The sequence below is a fragment of the Thamnophis elegans genome, chromosome 4 (assembly GCF_009769535.1).
Source record: "Thamnophis elegans isolate rThaEle1 chromosome 4, rThaEle1.pri, whole genome shotgun sequence".
Taxonomy (NCBI): Eukaryota; Metazoa; Chordata; class Lepidosauria; order Squamata; family Colubridae; genus Thamnophis; species Thamnophis elegans.
The window spans coordinates 85508130-85524627 of record NC_045544.1 but is presented as its reverse complement, the minus strand read 5'-3'; the positions used below and the strand labels follow the sequence as shown (position 1 = coordinate 85524627).

Here is a 16498-nt window from a genome sequence, read left to right as displayed (position 1 = left end):
ATTAAATAGTATATTGTACTAAATACCATCTCAAAGGTGCTTTTTTAAAAAAAAAAGCAACTTTAGAACTTTGTTTTTTTCTTTCGCTTCTCATCCAAGAAGCCACATCAGTTCTGACTGGATAGTGGGTAGGATGGAAGGATGGTCAGAACTAACCCTTCCATCACCCCACTATCCAGTCAGAATGGATGAAGCTTCTTGGCTGACCAGAGAAATGTCTTCTTCCTAAAGGTAAAAAATTCCTCCCTCAAGGAAAAAATATAGTCCAGTTGCCTTTTGAAAAAAGCACCTTTGAGACAATCATGACCTGGATGACTAAGAATCCAGAGATATTAGATATCATGTTTACTAGAAAGAGTCCTGGATTTTTAGATAAGACATTTGGCTAGAAAAATTCTTTTCACATACATTCATTGAAATGTGTGAAGTACCTGAGATTACAAGTATGACAAAAACACACAACTCATTGGGGACATGCAGCAATGCACTTACATCCCTAGCTTCTGTTAAGTTGTGTTCTGATTTCAAAGAAATGAACTGATTTGGAATATTGGCTCCTTGTACATCTTATCAGTTGTAAGCTGGGTTAAGCTCTGCATCTAGAATGAGAATGGTAGGTGACATGAAAATTATTAAAGTACATCCAACGTTATTCAAGTTTTTGTGGCTTGGTTCAATTGCCTAGTTGTCTAGAATTATTTTCTGTACGTTCTTGCATCACAATCATTCCTGGTTTGCAGTCTGGCTTGAGTAGATTCATATGAGGCGACTGGTGGAATGTTGCCAGCAGTAGCTTCTATTTCAGGACCCCAAATTGTGACCTGGAGCTCTTATATGGCTTTCATACAACTTGTTTGAGTATTTAAGTGCATTTTTGGGGGAATTAAAAGAAGATTCTCAGTTTACAATGATAGTTATGAGGGATGTGACCTACATTATCTCTCTTCTCCCATCTGTGGCCTCATATTAGCAATCTATACAACAGCTGGGTTTTTTTTTTGTCTTTTAGCATCTCTTCAATATCACCCTTCAATTTAACTCTGGTAATATTGCCCAATTAACCTGAATTCTGGTGGCAGAAGTGTTTCTGAAGCTATGGGCAAATGATGCAAATTAAAAATGTTAACAGGCAAAGAAATATATAAAAATAAATACATGCTAATGAAACACATCTTGACAATCTCTGAGTTAAAAATATAGTTTAAAAGGTGCCCATTAAAGAAACATTCCTAGTGTTATATCTAGTATTATATCTATTTTCCCTGAGCCAAGTAATGTTGATAGAACTTAAGAAAAAGACAGAAGATCCATATAATCATTTTTAATTCAGATTAAATATATTATTCCAAGATATTTTGAACGTGCACTTATCTGCACTATTTAACAGTAAGAGGCAACTTTTGGAGTTTGGGTATCCACAAAGTCTGGCAGCAAAAAATTGCTCTTGTTTACAAGTATTGCTCTCCAACATATTTTTTAGTTTTGGATCATAATTTGTATGAATGAAAACAAATGGAACAGAATAAATGCCTGCCTCTACAGCTTTTAAAAAGCAAATTACTTTTCAATTCCATTGCTTATACAGTATTATGTACACATGAGGAAACAACATGTTAGAGCAGAACTGTCCGGACAGCATTAGTTGGACAGAAGCTTAAAATGTAAATCAAATAAGGTAACTCTCTGTAACATGTGAGAAAGGAAAAACATCATATATACAAGTATTCAAACAGAATGTCCAAAATACCAACAGATTTATTTGCAGTGGAACAAATATGTATGTCAGCCTATCCAAAGAGAAATGGGTGATAGGGAGTCAAGCATAACACATCTCTACAAACGGATTTTTTAACACCTGCACGCTTACCTTGCTTTTGGGAAGCAAACTCCATACAAAAACTTGTATTTAATTGAAAATAAAGAACCAAAATCCACCTTTAGTCATTGTTGAGCAAATATGTAATTTTAGTTTTGGTCTAGTCTTGATGTGAACATTGGAATATTACTTGTGAAAGAACAAGGAGGCGTGTGTTGGAAAATCAAAAGTAACCTAAAATTAAGATAAGGGGTGGGCCTGGCAGTGATTTTAAGAATATTAGTGCAATATTATTCTACAATAATGCAAACGTCTTTGATAATGCATAAAGTGGATGTGGAAGCTTCAGTTTTCAAAAAAAGAAAAGAAAAGATCCCTAGATTATAAAACCAGCGCAGAAAAAATGCTATGAAGTATTATGTATTAGGACATTTACCTATACAATTCCAAAAGACACGTAGTCCAAAAGGAATGTCTCATACATAATATACCTGTTTATTGCAAATTTCAAAAGTAAAAGTGGATCTCATTAATTTTAAGTGAGATAAATTGAGTGTTTTAGCCAAATTTTATGTCTTCATTTTAAAATAAGAATAATTACACAAAACAATATTAGGAATAGCAGCAGGTAAAAGGGGAAAGACAGATATTTGTTATTTTCTTGATGCCCAAAATCAATTCTTTGTAAGCCTATGATCAAACAAAATATCCCTGATGTATATAGGTCTAAGCTTATGCATGTATATGTACACTTATTGGCCTGCACACCTTTTGACAAGGACACTTGCTTGCATGCGTGCACATCACACACACACACACACATCTTTATCTCATCCAAAATCATATTATACTAGGCTCCAAATATTTTTTTCAATGAGAACAGACAGCAAATACTTTTCTAAACTGCATCCACTAAGGTTTCAAGTTTAATGGTGTAAAAATCTGACATTCAAATACAGTATTAAGAAACTTGCTCGCTACAGTGCAGATGGCATCTAACTTCCCTGTTCCCCACAAGTAAGGCTGGTACCATCAAATGAACAGCTAACAGATTTTGTTTTTAAAAGTTCAAAGTTTATACATCAGGCAACATCATGACTGCCACTAATGAAACATCTCCCGGTGTGTGCTTGTGTGTGCGTGCGTGCATACGTGCCTTAGAATTGAAAGCATTTTGAAAGTCAATGCATAAATTCAGTTGACTTTTGTCTTCACTTCTGGCAAAGAACCACCCCCCAACAAGATGTAAGATCCTAGCCCATCTATCTCATTTATAATGATATATAGATAAAAGCCTCATTCCCGGTATCAAAATTAACAAGCACACACATACGCACACACAACCACAGATACATTAAACAGGATAACGAAGTCAAATAGTCCAGTATGTTCGATGTAAGTTCCAAATAACATGATGTCCTCCACACCACCCCAACCTCCAACAATATAAGAGCTTTATCTAGTATAATACACTCTGTAGTAAACTGTTTTTGACCTCCATAGTGAGTAAGAGTTGTCAAATTTAAGAAGGTAAACTCCTCTCCCTGGGTACTGATGGCTGCCAGCATAGACTTCTTCATGACAGTCTCTTCTGTACACAGGCACTATTTCATCTAGCTGAGGTTTGTTCGCATTCTTTTTGGCTTTCTCTTCACTGCTAGCATGTTCTGAGAAAGAGACAAAAATAAAGTATTAATTACTGCATGCCTTAATGCCAAATAAATCACAATATCAATTATTTATAGACAATCATTAATAAAAACAATCCAACCTTAAACAATTCACTGTATGAGATAAGAAAGCATGACTTCCTGATACCAGGGGATTTGCAAAGAAGCAACTGAAATTAATCCACACACTGCAATCTGGGCCAATCTTCTTAACTAATGAATGAATGCTTTTGATCAATGTAAATACAGAATAACAAGTGTTAGATTTAATGCCTTTATTTTATAGTTGAGTTGTACTTTTAGACGTTTCCATTCCTACTATTATCAGGGCCTAATAAAATGAATTTCATAATTTTGAACCTTTCTTTAGCTATCTACAAGTCCTCCTCCGACTGCACTTGCATGCACCATACTCTTTCCTCCCAGCCTTCATACCACTCCCTCCCTCCTTCCCTTGTCTTTCCGCACTTGCACTGTGCCTTTCTTTCTCTGCTGTCTACATTTGCATGGCCCTGCTTGATTACCTGTTTAACAATGTCCAGGATTACGATGGCAACTGTAAATCATGATCACATGACACAACCCCAGCCTAATTGCCATAGTAATCTGAGGACTCCCTATTTTATCACACAATGAGGGGCAAACATTAGGACAATTGCTCATCAATGCAGTTATGAAGAAAATATCATACAGAAACTGTACAATAAATGAAAGTTACTGAACAGTAAATAAGAATTTGGAAAATCACAATGATAAAAAAGAAAAACTGAGAAGCCAATGAAATTGGTAGGATGATTTGAAAAATGATGGTAAGAAAAATCATGCAATTTGGAGTCTAGATGGTAATCTACATAATACAATTTTTTGCTTGCTAGAAAGGTACAAGTGGTCTAATTTTTTAGAATGGCAGCTGGGGACTAAACATACCTCAAGAAGAATTTTTATATTTTCCCACATTGATTTTTAAATTCCCAGGCTGATTTTATTGCAAAGCACTGTGGGACAGCTACTGTAATTGAAGAACCTTGTAATATCAAGGTCATTTACCAGCAATAATTATGAAAGGAATATTAATGTGTTCAACATGCTTCCCAATTGATAACCTTCAGCCCACAATGACTTAACCCACTGGCCAGCTGGGCATTCTGAAAATCACAGTCTCAACATCTTTGGAAGTACCAAATAAAAAAAAGATTATTCCAGCATTTATTATTTCCTATAGGATTTGGTTTGGGTTTTTTTAGACTAACAAATAATGTAAAGCAAAGATGTGACAAATTGATAGAGTCTCCAACATGTTTAAACCTTTGCTAGGTATATAAATACCTTCTTCTTCCTCCTCATCTTCACTGGATTCACTAACATGAACACTGACAGCTGTGTTAGGGGAGTCTGTCCATTCAAAATATTCCCCAAAACCAATGTCATAATTGTCTGTAGCAAACTCCCAGAAAAGATAAGAGCCCTCTTCATGTGTTGGAACTCGAACTGTCACTACTTCTCCTCTGCCACTGTGATTACAGAATCTGCATCCTGGCGAATCTTCTCTTTGAAGTCAGCAATCTGGGGCCGGGTCCACATGGAGGGTGCTGCTATTACTGGAACTGATTCTAAAAAGAAGAAGGGGACAAAAGAAAGTGCAACAAAACTAAGCAATTTACATTTTCCCATATAATTTTCTTGGGATGATATATCCATGGATATTACAGGGCTACACTTTATAAATATTTAGCAGACCTAAATGGAAAGTAGTCTCACTCTGCCAAACCCACATAGCATCCAAGGTTTGAACCACCTGAAGGCTGGTTTGTAAACAAGGGTTAAATCTCCAGCCATATGCCATGTCCTGTCTTGGTATAGATGAGAAGCCAAGGTCAGTGTAAACAATACTGAACTAAGCAGTAGCAATAGTCCAGTAATAAAGCAGTTTCCTATGATGCTACCTTGAAACGCCACATTAAAAACCATAAGAAACTGCATTTTTCCTCCACTAATTTTTATTTAGCCAATTTCTGTCTGTAAATATGATTCTGCACTCTGCATAGTTACATGGCAGTAAGTCACAGATCTGCAGGCCACTAGTTCCAATCATTATCAAGGATCGGCACACAGGCTTTAGTCAAAAATAAAAATAAGCACGTCTCTATATTCTATACTAATTATGATACTAGATACTCAAACTGTTTATTGTGTTTTAAAGAGTCCAATAAACATCAGTCATACCTTTTGGTCCATTCTCGAGTGCTTCTTCTAAAGCATCTATTTCCGGGTCTTTTTCAGGGCCGCATGGATGTGCACTAGCCTGTCCATTGACTGATGAGATTTCCCCTGCAGTGGATGAATTTGTCTTTGATAAGGATGTAACTAAAGCTGTAGCAGCTGCTTCTTGCTGTTTCTGTAAAGCTGCCTACAAATTAAAAAAAAGCACTTATTGCAAAATCAATAAAAGTGTGCAATGTATTTGACAGGAGCCACCTAATCTAAGCATCAATTTAAACAGAATTTTAAAAACTGTACCAGAACATACACGCACAATAATTATATTTAGATCTCCTGGTGACTGCATGGGCATATTCATGTTCATATATAAAATACCAATCTCTCCTTGTGATTATGAATAGATTCATATTGTTTTCTCAGTAATAATACAACAATGATTTTTCACCATCTTTTTCCAAGCTGTTCTTTCAAATAGCCAACTTAGTTATAACCCTTGGATTTTCTGAATCACATCCAAACACTAGTCAGTCTGGAACTTGTTTAGTTTTCAGGGTCGCCATTAGTTGCCTAGGTGCTGCCACTTGGCTATAAGATATATTATTAGAATTTATTCTAGCTTCAGAAGTACCTAAAGTATAGCTTAGTAGTTTCAGTTTCAACAGAAAATTAAAAAGCTGCTATTCTGTGAGATGCATTGTTACCATGATGTACTATACCTGCTGCTGTGCAAGTTGGACCTGATAAAGTTGCTGCATATACTGTTGATAATGCTGTTCCTGGAGCTGGCGAATTAGGATTTGTTGCTGCTCATAGTTGCCTGGATACTGTTGGGCTGCATATTGTTGGAACTGGACAGCAGTCTGAGAGTTCAATGCTGCCATTATCTGTTGCCTGGATTGAGAATACATTGCCCGTAAATAACTCAGCAGACATAAGAGCAGCAGTTATTTAACTGGATTCAAGCATACTAAATTTTATTTCTAAAATGTATTAGTGAAGTTTACATGAGAGTACAAGTGGAATATGACCCTTTAGATTAAATGCAGTAATTAAAAATTGAATTATATTTCAGAAAATCTGTATTTCACATGTTTCCCAAAAAGACATTTGTGTTCTGATTTGGCATCATTAACATGCAAAATATGAGAAATAATCACTTCTATTATATAGATATATATAGAAATAATATGAGATATTTTGCTTTCCATAATATCTAAAAATATAATCTCCTCTCAACATTTCCTTTTCTGTATTCAGTACAAACACCAACTTTACTGCAGAAAGCCTTACGATCTATTATAAGTAGTTCTCAACTTATGATCACAAATGAACCCAAAATTTATTTGCTAAATGAAACATTTGTTAAGTGAGTTTTGCCCCATTCTACGAATTTTCTTGCCACATTTGTAATTGAACCACTGCAGTTCTTAAATTAGTAACAGTTAAGTGAATCAGGTTTCCCCATTGACTTTGCTTGATTGAAGGTCACACCACATGACCCTGGGACACTGCAACCATCATAAATGTAAATCAGTTGTCAAGCATCAGAAGCATCCCCACATGACCCTGGGATGCTGCAACAGTCATAAATGTGAAAAATGGTCATGTCGCTTTTTTTCAGTGTCGTAACTTTGAAAAGACACTAAATGAACTATTATAAATCAAGGACTACTTGTATATGAAGTGTCCATATTATCTCAGGGTCAGATTCAAAAAAAAAAAAAAAAACCATAAAGAGCCTCCATTCATTTTCACAAAAGCAGCAATCACCAATTCTAATTTTTAAGAAAACTACATTTTATCTCTTCTATTTAAAAACCATCTGATGAATTTAGTGTCTGCCAGAGTAAAGGTCACCTAAATGTTGGTTCTCTTTCAAACTTGCTTTTGAAATTTTGGTGATGCACCCACAAGAAGTTAACAGCACCTCCCAATTGCAATTTCATAAAATTTCAGGGAAGAATTTTCATTTTTCATGTTACTCCAAGAGTTCATGCTAAATGTATTACAATTTTTATTAACTTTTCAGTGTAAATAGTGAATTCTAATTCCAGTACTAAAGTTCAGGCACCACACTTGAATAAAAATTCAGATAAGTGGTACAGGTTCAAAGAAGAGTAACAAGGTTGGACAAGAGACTAGAAACTAAGTTGTTTGAAAAGAGGTTCAAAGAAATTAGATTGTTAATCTTAAGAAATAAAAAAACTAAGAATGAATGTAATTTCAAATACCTGGAAAGATGTCATACAAGGGTAAACTTGTTCTTCATTATTCCAAAGTACAAGTCAAGAAATCATGCATTCAAAATACCAGGAAAAATATTATAACTGAACATTAGATAAAAACTTTCTAATAGTTTAACAGTAAAATTACTTTTTTACAATTACTTGAAGAATGATAGATTCATCTTCCATGCTTCAAGCAGAAGCTAAATAACTGTGCAATAATTTAAATTTCTGCATTATTGAATTTGATGGTTTAATGTCACTTCAAGCTCTATAGTTTATAACTTTCTTAGCAAAACTCTCTTCCAATGGACTTGTTCCTAGTCCATCAGTACAAGAATTTAGATACACCTTTGAAGAATTTTTATTTACTAAATTTAGAAACTTCCCATCTCCCTCATAGATTTGCCTTTGGTATTTTAAATCTCAAAAATGGTTGTCTCTCAATAATATTAGGTTGAATCTAAGCCTATTGTCTACAAAGTTTTATTTCTATTAAACTTCAGCTTATTCCTTCTGTATATCACTTGTGAGGGCCCAAAACATAATTTAAAAATATTTAGTCACTTATAAAAATTATTTGTAGGTCTTGGGACAGGTGGCATTTCTATTAATGTGAGATTAAACGGGGTAATCTTATATTCAAAACTCTTTTAAAAAAAGACACAAATTATGGTATGAATCATGCATTACTGAGTCCTACTTTTGCTGTTCCATTCGGAATCTCTCTTCTTCTATCCTCCGTCTCTCCTCTTCTTCCCGTCTGAGTCTCTCTTCCTCTTCTTGCCTGCGTTTTTCTCCTCTTTTTGTAAACGCTCTCGTTCTTCCTCTTCACGTTGCCTACGTTCCTCCTCTTCCCTCCTATAATATTTGTATCTATCACTTACTTACTCTGTAATTCTATAAAGCTTCTCATGCTGCAATACGAAAAATGAAGTTTCAAGTCAAGTGTAGCTACCCTCCAATCTGTCACTGGATTTAATGATAAAGAACTCATATAAAATTACCTCCATAAAACTATCAATCTATCAAACCTATCATAAGAGTTATATTTCCCTCATTAGTGAAAGTCATATAGCTCCATTATCTGCTGTAGGGAGCACAAGAAACAGATGCTGTCTTGCAAGGTACTTTTTTGAGGCCTTTGAGAAAATTGGATGAAAAGAAACTATTTTTAAAGTGCCACTCATATGAGCAGAGGACGTTTGTGCTTCCACACAAAACTTCCCTCAATTGTGCTCGCACGGAAAGCTCCATTTACATGAATGGAACTTTGCACATGAGGGCAAGCATCCTTTGCTGTGCAAGTGGAGCTTCACACATGCGCACTTGCCCATCTCTTCCACGGCCCAGTTTCAAACAGACTGCAGCTAGTAGTGGGTCACGATCTGGGAGTTGTGGATCCCTGGTCTAGACATTTCACGTAATCATATATTTAAGTGATTGGCATCATTTGTGTCAATTGATGCAAACAATGTCAATTATGACAATTTAATTCAACAGATATTTGGATTTAAAGGAAACACGTTTTTTCCAAATGTTCTTTAAATCATAGTTTTATTGTAATGTGATTTTTTAGACTGTAATCTTAGGGGAAACTTACCCTGGAATCAGTCACAATGATGGCTGAATAATAAGCCATCATTTTTGTTACAGAACACTTAAATGGAACACAGAAGGCTTAAGTAACCTCTTTCAAAATAATAGTGTACATAGAACAATCGCAAAAAAGTTAAAATAGTTTATTATGCACTGGAAAGTTTATCAAGAAACCCGAAAAAACGCAACAAACCTAACTATATTCTGAACTCCGATGCAATGCAAAACAGAACAAAATGTGTTTTTTCATATGATGAATTTTTTTGTAAGGAATGTCATCAATAGCAATAAAATCTGCATTGAAGAAACACATTTAACTTTTTTATAGCAATTAAGATATTGGGCAAGATACTAGATAATATGCTTTTTTCTTACCACAGTAAATGAACATGGAGTTTTGAACTGATCCTACTAGAAACCACATTACATATTTACAAAGATTCTTATGCGCTGGTGTCAAGCATATATTTAGCCTCATTTAAACATGTTACTAATAATCCTCATATTTGTAATGCAAGCAAACAAAATTGCAGCAAAGCAATTAACTTCATCATCAGACTGTTACAAAATAATATGAACTAAGAGATTATTAGAAAAGATCCCTATGACATAGAAATCTCTGTAACTGGAACTTGGTGCCAAACAAGTACAAAGCATACCTTTTCTTCTCCTGCTCTTCTTTCTCTATTTTATGGGATGTAACATATATTGAAAAGAGTTGACAACATCTATTTAGGAGTTTTACAAACTCTGTCATAGCTTCTTGCTTTGCCATACTGCCAAGTGCAGCCCATTCTTTCCTGCAATGATGAGATAAATGAGCTGGGATAGAAAGGAAATAATTTCTATCAAATTAAGTATAAACACAACAGTTTATGCTTAAGGTGATGCTAGACAAACAGGCAGGAAAATGTTCCCAGAAAACCGCTGACCGTGGATACTTCCTGAAAGCAGTACTTCTGCTCAGAATACTAGGAATTCCACAAGACAAGACATATGTATGTATGTATGTATGTATGTATGTATATATATACACACACACACATACAAAATCTTATCAGATGACTCCTCAAGATAACATCATTGAACATTTAAGATTAAACATTTCATTCATATTTCTGTCTTATGTGAGAACAAGAATAAATGTATGTACAGTTCGCTTTAACTATTAAATTCAAGTCTGCTGTCATAACCACTTTTTAGATCTCCAGGAATTTTAAAAATATGCTCAGGTGCTGAATTTATAAGATATCACCATACTACAGATATTTTCAACCCACAGTCCCACAGTTAGGTTAAAATGTCTTGGTCAAATAAAACAATGTATTTGTTATATTTATAAATATTTTTTACCTTCTGGTCATTCCAAGTACATCAAGAATCCAACTTCAGGGCAGGCATCTGGATTGTAAGGTCCCAGCAGAATTTGTTTATGCAGGGCTACCAGTCTGAGTTTTTCTTCATAGGTGGGATGAAAGGCTTTGCCATCTTTTCTGAAAGTAAAGATACAGTAAATTTCAAGATATAAATAACGTCATGCTTAACTATCTTCATAGTTTAAGAACACAATGAAATGTCATATCTTCTATAATGGTCCCTCAAAGTGGTATCAATCATGCTAGCTGATTGGTGCCCAGTGCAAAATACCGAGGAGTGAATAGACTTTTTCAAGGCTACCTCCAAGAAAGGTAATAAACCAAGATTTACTTATATTTTCAGAGAAAAACAATCCCACAGTTGGAGAGACCTAAATCCATTTGACACTCAGAACATGGGTACAACCTTATCCCAGCACATCTTTTACCTGGAAGCCATCAAGAACGGTAGTTTCACTTAACAGCCTCATATGTGGCAAAGAACTTATTGAAAAAAGTATAGTGTGCTAATTTAGCATACTGAACTACGATCAAAGATCTGGATTAAGTCTCAAATTAGTAATGGACCTCAATGGGTGGCTTTGGAGGCTACCTTACCTACTGCATATATTGTGAAAATATAAATGATATAAGCGCGTCAGCACACTTCATAAAAATAAACATAATGCATAGCAATAAACTAAATCACCAATCTATATATATGCAGCATTATCTATAACAATGTGGTTTTGATTTTACAAAAATGAAGTGATGTTCTTTTATTATTTGCACTACATAAATCCTATTTTTAACTATACAGCTAGGATAAAAATACACCTAGAAAGTTTTTCATGTTATTTTATATTAATTAATATATATTACACAATAAAATTACAAAAATATTAGTTAACAAGTAAGTTTTACTTTTAATTATTAAAGAGCAGATTAAGGAATTATTTACATATAGGACTGATAAATGAGCTAACAAAGAAGAGATAGAAAGACTGAAAGAACCTTATTAAAATTACAGCAAATAATTGAATCATTTCACAAATTTAATCTAATTTTTTAAATATTTACCAGAAAGAAATATCATTTAAATTTATGTCCCATAAGCATTGATCTGGTTTCAAAGGTTTCATTTGCAATAAGCATCAAATATAACCATATTTACACAACAAAGATAACATAATTATTTAATATATGTTAAATTGTAACCCAAATCAAGATTTTTTAAAAAAAGAGCATATATTAGGATTTGTGAGCATATGCCAATTATAGCACATTCAGTAAATTTACAAAACGCACACAAAAGCAAAAGCTATTGCTTGAAAAAATGCTGACTAATGAAACATGAAACAAAGATGCACGCACAAGAATTATTTGTTATACAATAAAGAAAAAATTATTTCTGTTACACTATATTACCATACTAGAGACCCTATAAATGCCCACTGAACCTTGCAAAAACATGCTCTTGTTGACATTGACACCAGAGGTCTCAAACACTGGCCACACTAATTTCAAGCCAGACAGCAGAGGAGAAATTCCTGTTCATTCTTTAACCACATCTTCTGCAAAGGCCATTTTATTTGTTTGATATGCTTGAAGTTGGATGAATTATATTTCTTAGAATAAAACCAGCCTCCCAAGTTTTTATAATCCATTTGCATTATATCTTATACTTGGACTTAAAAGGATGTACAATTACTATAATAAACAAACCTGGCTTGCCATTTTGAGGTACTTTACCTGGTATATTTATCTCAACATTATTTCCTGATCAGTCATAAGTGCTAATTTTCAGATAATATACCTATATTTAGGAATTATCTATACCAGTGTTTTCTTAAATTTTTTCTCAAAATCCCAACTTTTAAAAATGATGGAGGACCCCAAAAAGGGCTTTTTTAATATAGATTATATTTACCAATATTTACCATATTAAAAATTAAAATTGATGCATTTTATTATTGTATTATTTTTCAACATAGACTGGCCAATTTTTTTTTAACTCCATGAACCTCCTGGGGAGCCCCAGAAGACGTAGGTTGTTGTCGTTTTCGGTCGCCTAAGTCCCCTCTGACTTTTCACATCCCAAGGACCACACCATGGCAGGCCTCACTGTCCTCCATTATCGCTTGGAGTTTGCTCAAATTCATGTTCATTGTGTCAATGATACTATTTTAAATACTCATCCTCTGCTGTCCTCTTCTCTTTTTGCCTTCAATCTTTTGCACAACACCGGGTCTTTTCCAATGTGTCCCCTCTTCTCATTTGGTAGCCAAAGTATCTGAGCTTCAGTTTCAGTATCTGGCCTTCCAAAGGACAGCCAGGGTTTAATTTCCTTTAAAATGAATGATTTTATCTTCCAGCGTTCAAGGACCACAATTTTAACAATGCTAATTTGTACCATTTAAAACAAGTTTAATGAAGCACAAATCCAAACTAGTACCTAGCAATTATTTATTTCAAACAATATTCCTGACAAGTGACCAAAATCTAATGGTAACCTGCTTCTCCCCACGAAACCTTTCTTTTTCTTACAGACTTACATGCTTAAATATATCCTATTTATCCAACAAAAGAGAAATAAGGCCTTCCACAAACTGAAATGTATCTACTGTCCCTTATCTGCTCAATAACATCATTAAAAGATCTATTCACACCAGGAGCTTAATTACTGGGTGTCCTTCAATATAGTTATCTGCTCTTTTGTCACTACTATCTGATAAAGAAGTCAGTACCTACACAAGATAAAACTGGAAAGAAATTAGACTATGAAAAAAAAGAAAGAAATTGAAACATTAGCATGCTCAGGTGATCCTCATAGATGCCAAGATATTTAAAAGAAAAAACCGCCCTTCAAATACATTTCAATAATGATTGACATAGTCAGTTTCTCCAAAAACAATGGAAAAGCAGGAGCTCAAAGAGAGAGTGAGCAATCTTCTTGATACCATTAGTGCTCATCCTGAAGTATGACAAGGGTTGATAAGTAGATACCTCAACTGCTGCACTTGTTAGGATACAGTTTATGGCAGATAAATATATCTCACGTATCCTTAGTGCATCCGCTAACTGAAATGTCATAGTTCAATTATATCAAAAGAATGGGACCTACATTAGCAGTTCTGGGCTCCATAATTTAGGACAAGCACTAGATGAAAGCAAGAAGCTACCAGAATTCTATCTGCTGACATCAGGATTTTTGCAGTCTAGATCTGATGGTAATAACCTACTACCCTACCTAAAAATCAGTTGGATTTAATTGGGACTAGAATGATGGGGGACTCACTCCCTTTTCTTTCTTCCTTCCTTCTTTTTTCTACATAACAATATTTCAGACAAAAATATCAGTAGGGATAACACTGTTTTATCTTGTATAAATCTGTGTTCTTTTAAAAGAATACAATAGGTATATTGCGCCTGTTGCATCACAATTTTTTGGTCCCAGGATTCTATGTGCATTCAGGCATTTCTATGTATGTCTGTATAAATCAGTCACCCAAGGATAACTCCACACAGTTGCCAAGAAAGGTAATCTACTCTGTAACACTGCAACAGAGTCTACCAACTTAAAACTTCCATAATTTTTCTACTTAACATTACTTTTATTCTTTTTGTTTTGTATTCCAACCATAGCTCAGTAACACTTTTATATACATTTAGAAATAGTAACAGTGACCATATTCTTGAATCAGAGGCAGTAGCCACAATTACAGCATGGCTGTTTGCTACATGCTTGTATTGCACTTTCTCCTGAGTTTATAAAAGAGATTTAAAATGGACTATGAGAGTGTAAGTACATTTGTTTTAGCAACTGCAATATTTTCTGGAGAAAATTTGCATTTTTCTGTTTTATTAGATGGTTTAATAACTTGGGTACACGTAGATCCCCTATCCTTCACATACCAAGAAAATACACATTTCAGGGGTATAAACTTACTATCTAGTCATTCCGAATGGGGATGTTTGTATGTTTCTCTAATTATTCAAATATATTACATATTGGGAATTTCTGTAAAAGTGAGTACATATTATAAGACCTAACTCTTCCTCATTTTATTCCTTATTACTTTTATAATTCACAGCTAGATCCCCACCCATAAAAATTGGCAAGTGCAGTAGTATTGCAGAATTGTCATGTACTTGTAAACAGAATATGAGTAATAAAAATGGATTTATAACATAATTTGATGCAGCATAGGCTATATTTTAACCTACCGGTAATTTATTCAAAAATGAACAAACCTTTTTCTAACTATGTTCTTTATCTTTGCTTTTATTTACCTTCTGTGGCTTTATTCAAAGCATATCTAGCTTTAAAATATTCTGGAAAGGTTTTCAGGACTGTATGAATCAAACCAAATGAATCAATATTAAAACGAGCACAATATCATTTTAAGCTCCCATATTTGCACAAGGCTACACAATCTTTTGAAGAAAAAAATGTTCCATCTACATACAATTCAGGCTTATTTGAAAACATTACTATATTTCATTTAGCAATTTCGCTCTTGCCTGCATATTCGAAGCCTACATAATGTCACTTCTGCAACTAATATAACCCCACTTGAAACTGAATATATTTCATTGAATAATTTCTCTTGCTTCTCAACGAGCTTCTGAGGGCGACGGCGGTCTCTCTCCACAGACACAAACCAACTAAGTAAACGTACGTCTAGTTTAAGGTTCCCGGGGCTCTACGAGGGTGAGTCGGGGCCGGAGGCTCCCAACCTTTCTCCCCACAGACCCTCTTACGATGGAGAGGCCGGGAAGTCGAGAGAGAGCTAGCCAGGACACTTCAGTCACTTTCCCGACGTGGCAAAGAGGCAAAGGCGGTCACCTTTGAAGAAGCGCAGCGCCAGGCCGTACAACTCCTCCAGGCCGAAGCCCCAGCGACGCTCCAGATTCAGCGCCCCGCCGCCGTCGCCGTCTCCGCCGGCCTCGTCCCTCACCTGCCCCCCCGGCTGACCAGAAGTGCCCCCTCGGCTGCCAGCCAGCGGGAGCGGCCTAACGTCTGCCTGGCCAGGCCTAGCCTCCTCCGAGTCCGGGCTCAGGGTCAGGCCATCAATGGAAACCTCCAGCCGCTCCGAACTGAGCGCCGCCGCGGCCGCCATCGCCTGCCTCTCCCCTGCTGCTCAGCTGGGCGGCCACGTCCCGACTTCCTGCTCCCGCCTCACGACCCGGATCTTCCGGCGAAGCAAGACCGCAGGAGGAGGAGGAGGAGGAGGAGAGGAGTGGGAGGTGAGGAGGAAGAGGAAGAGGAAGGGTGGTTCCCCTGGAGATCGCCGTGTGTTTGCCTACCTCCTCCTGCTGCTGTTGCTGTCTTTGCCAAGTTGTCTGCCTTGCCGCGGGCATATTAGGGACATTTCACTGAAGGCAGTCCTGGGACGGCCGAGGAATATGGAGTTCAGCCGATTTAATCCCGAGTAAACACGAGCGAAGTTCCCTCTTTATTTCCGGACAGAAATCTCTTGACGTCTGCATGACTACCAGCGATTCCCATAGTTATGCTTTTGAAACTGCGGCGAATTCACTCTGATTGTGGAAAGGCAGAGCGGTCTTGAACAACAACAGCAGCAGTGATACCCGTTGTCATAGGACACT

At 35.8% G+C, this 16498-nt stretch overlaps 1 protein-coding gene across 1 annotated transcript; it reads right to left on the bottom strand.

The window, feature by feature from the left end:
• Positions 1-1737: 1737 nt before the first annotated feature.
• ACBD3 (acyl-CoA binding domain containing 3) lies at positions 1738-16092 on the bottom strand. The gene is given in 12 exon segments (XM_032215768.1): positions 1738-3483; positions 4813-4998; positions 5001-5096; positions 5710-5893; positions 6423-6597; positions 8635-8731; positions 8734-8792; positions 10190-10330; positions 10884-10908; positions 10911-11018; positions 15140-15145; positions 15735-16092. Coding segments are annotated over 12 exon segments (1563 nt in total). The 5' UTR covers positions 16009-16092; the 3' UTR covers positions 1738-3271.
• Positions 16093-16498: the final 406 nt, after the last annotated feature.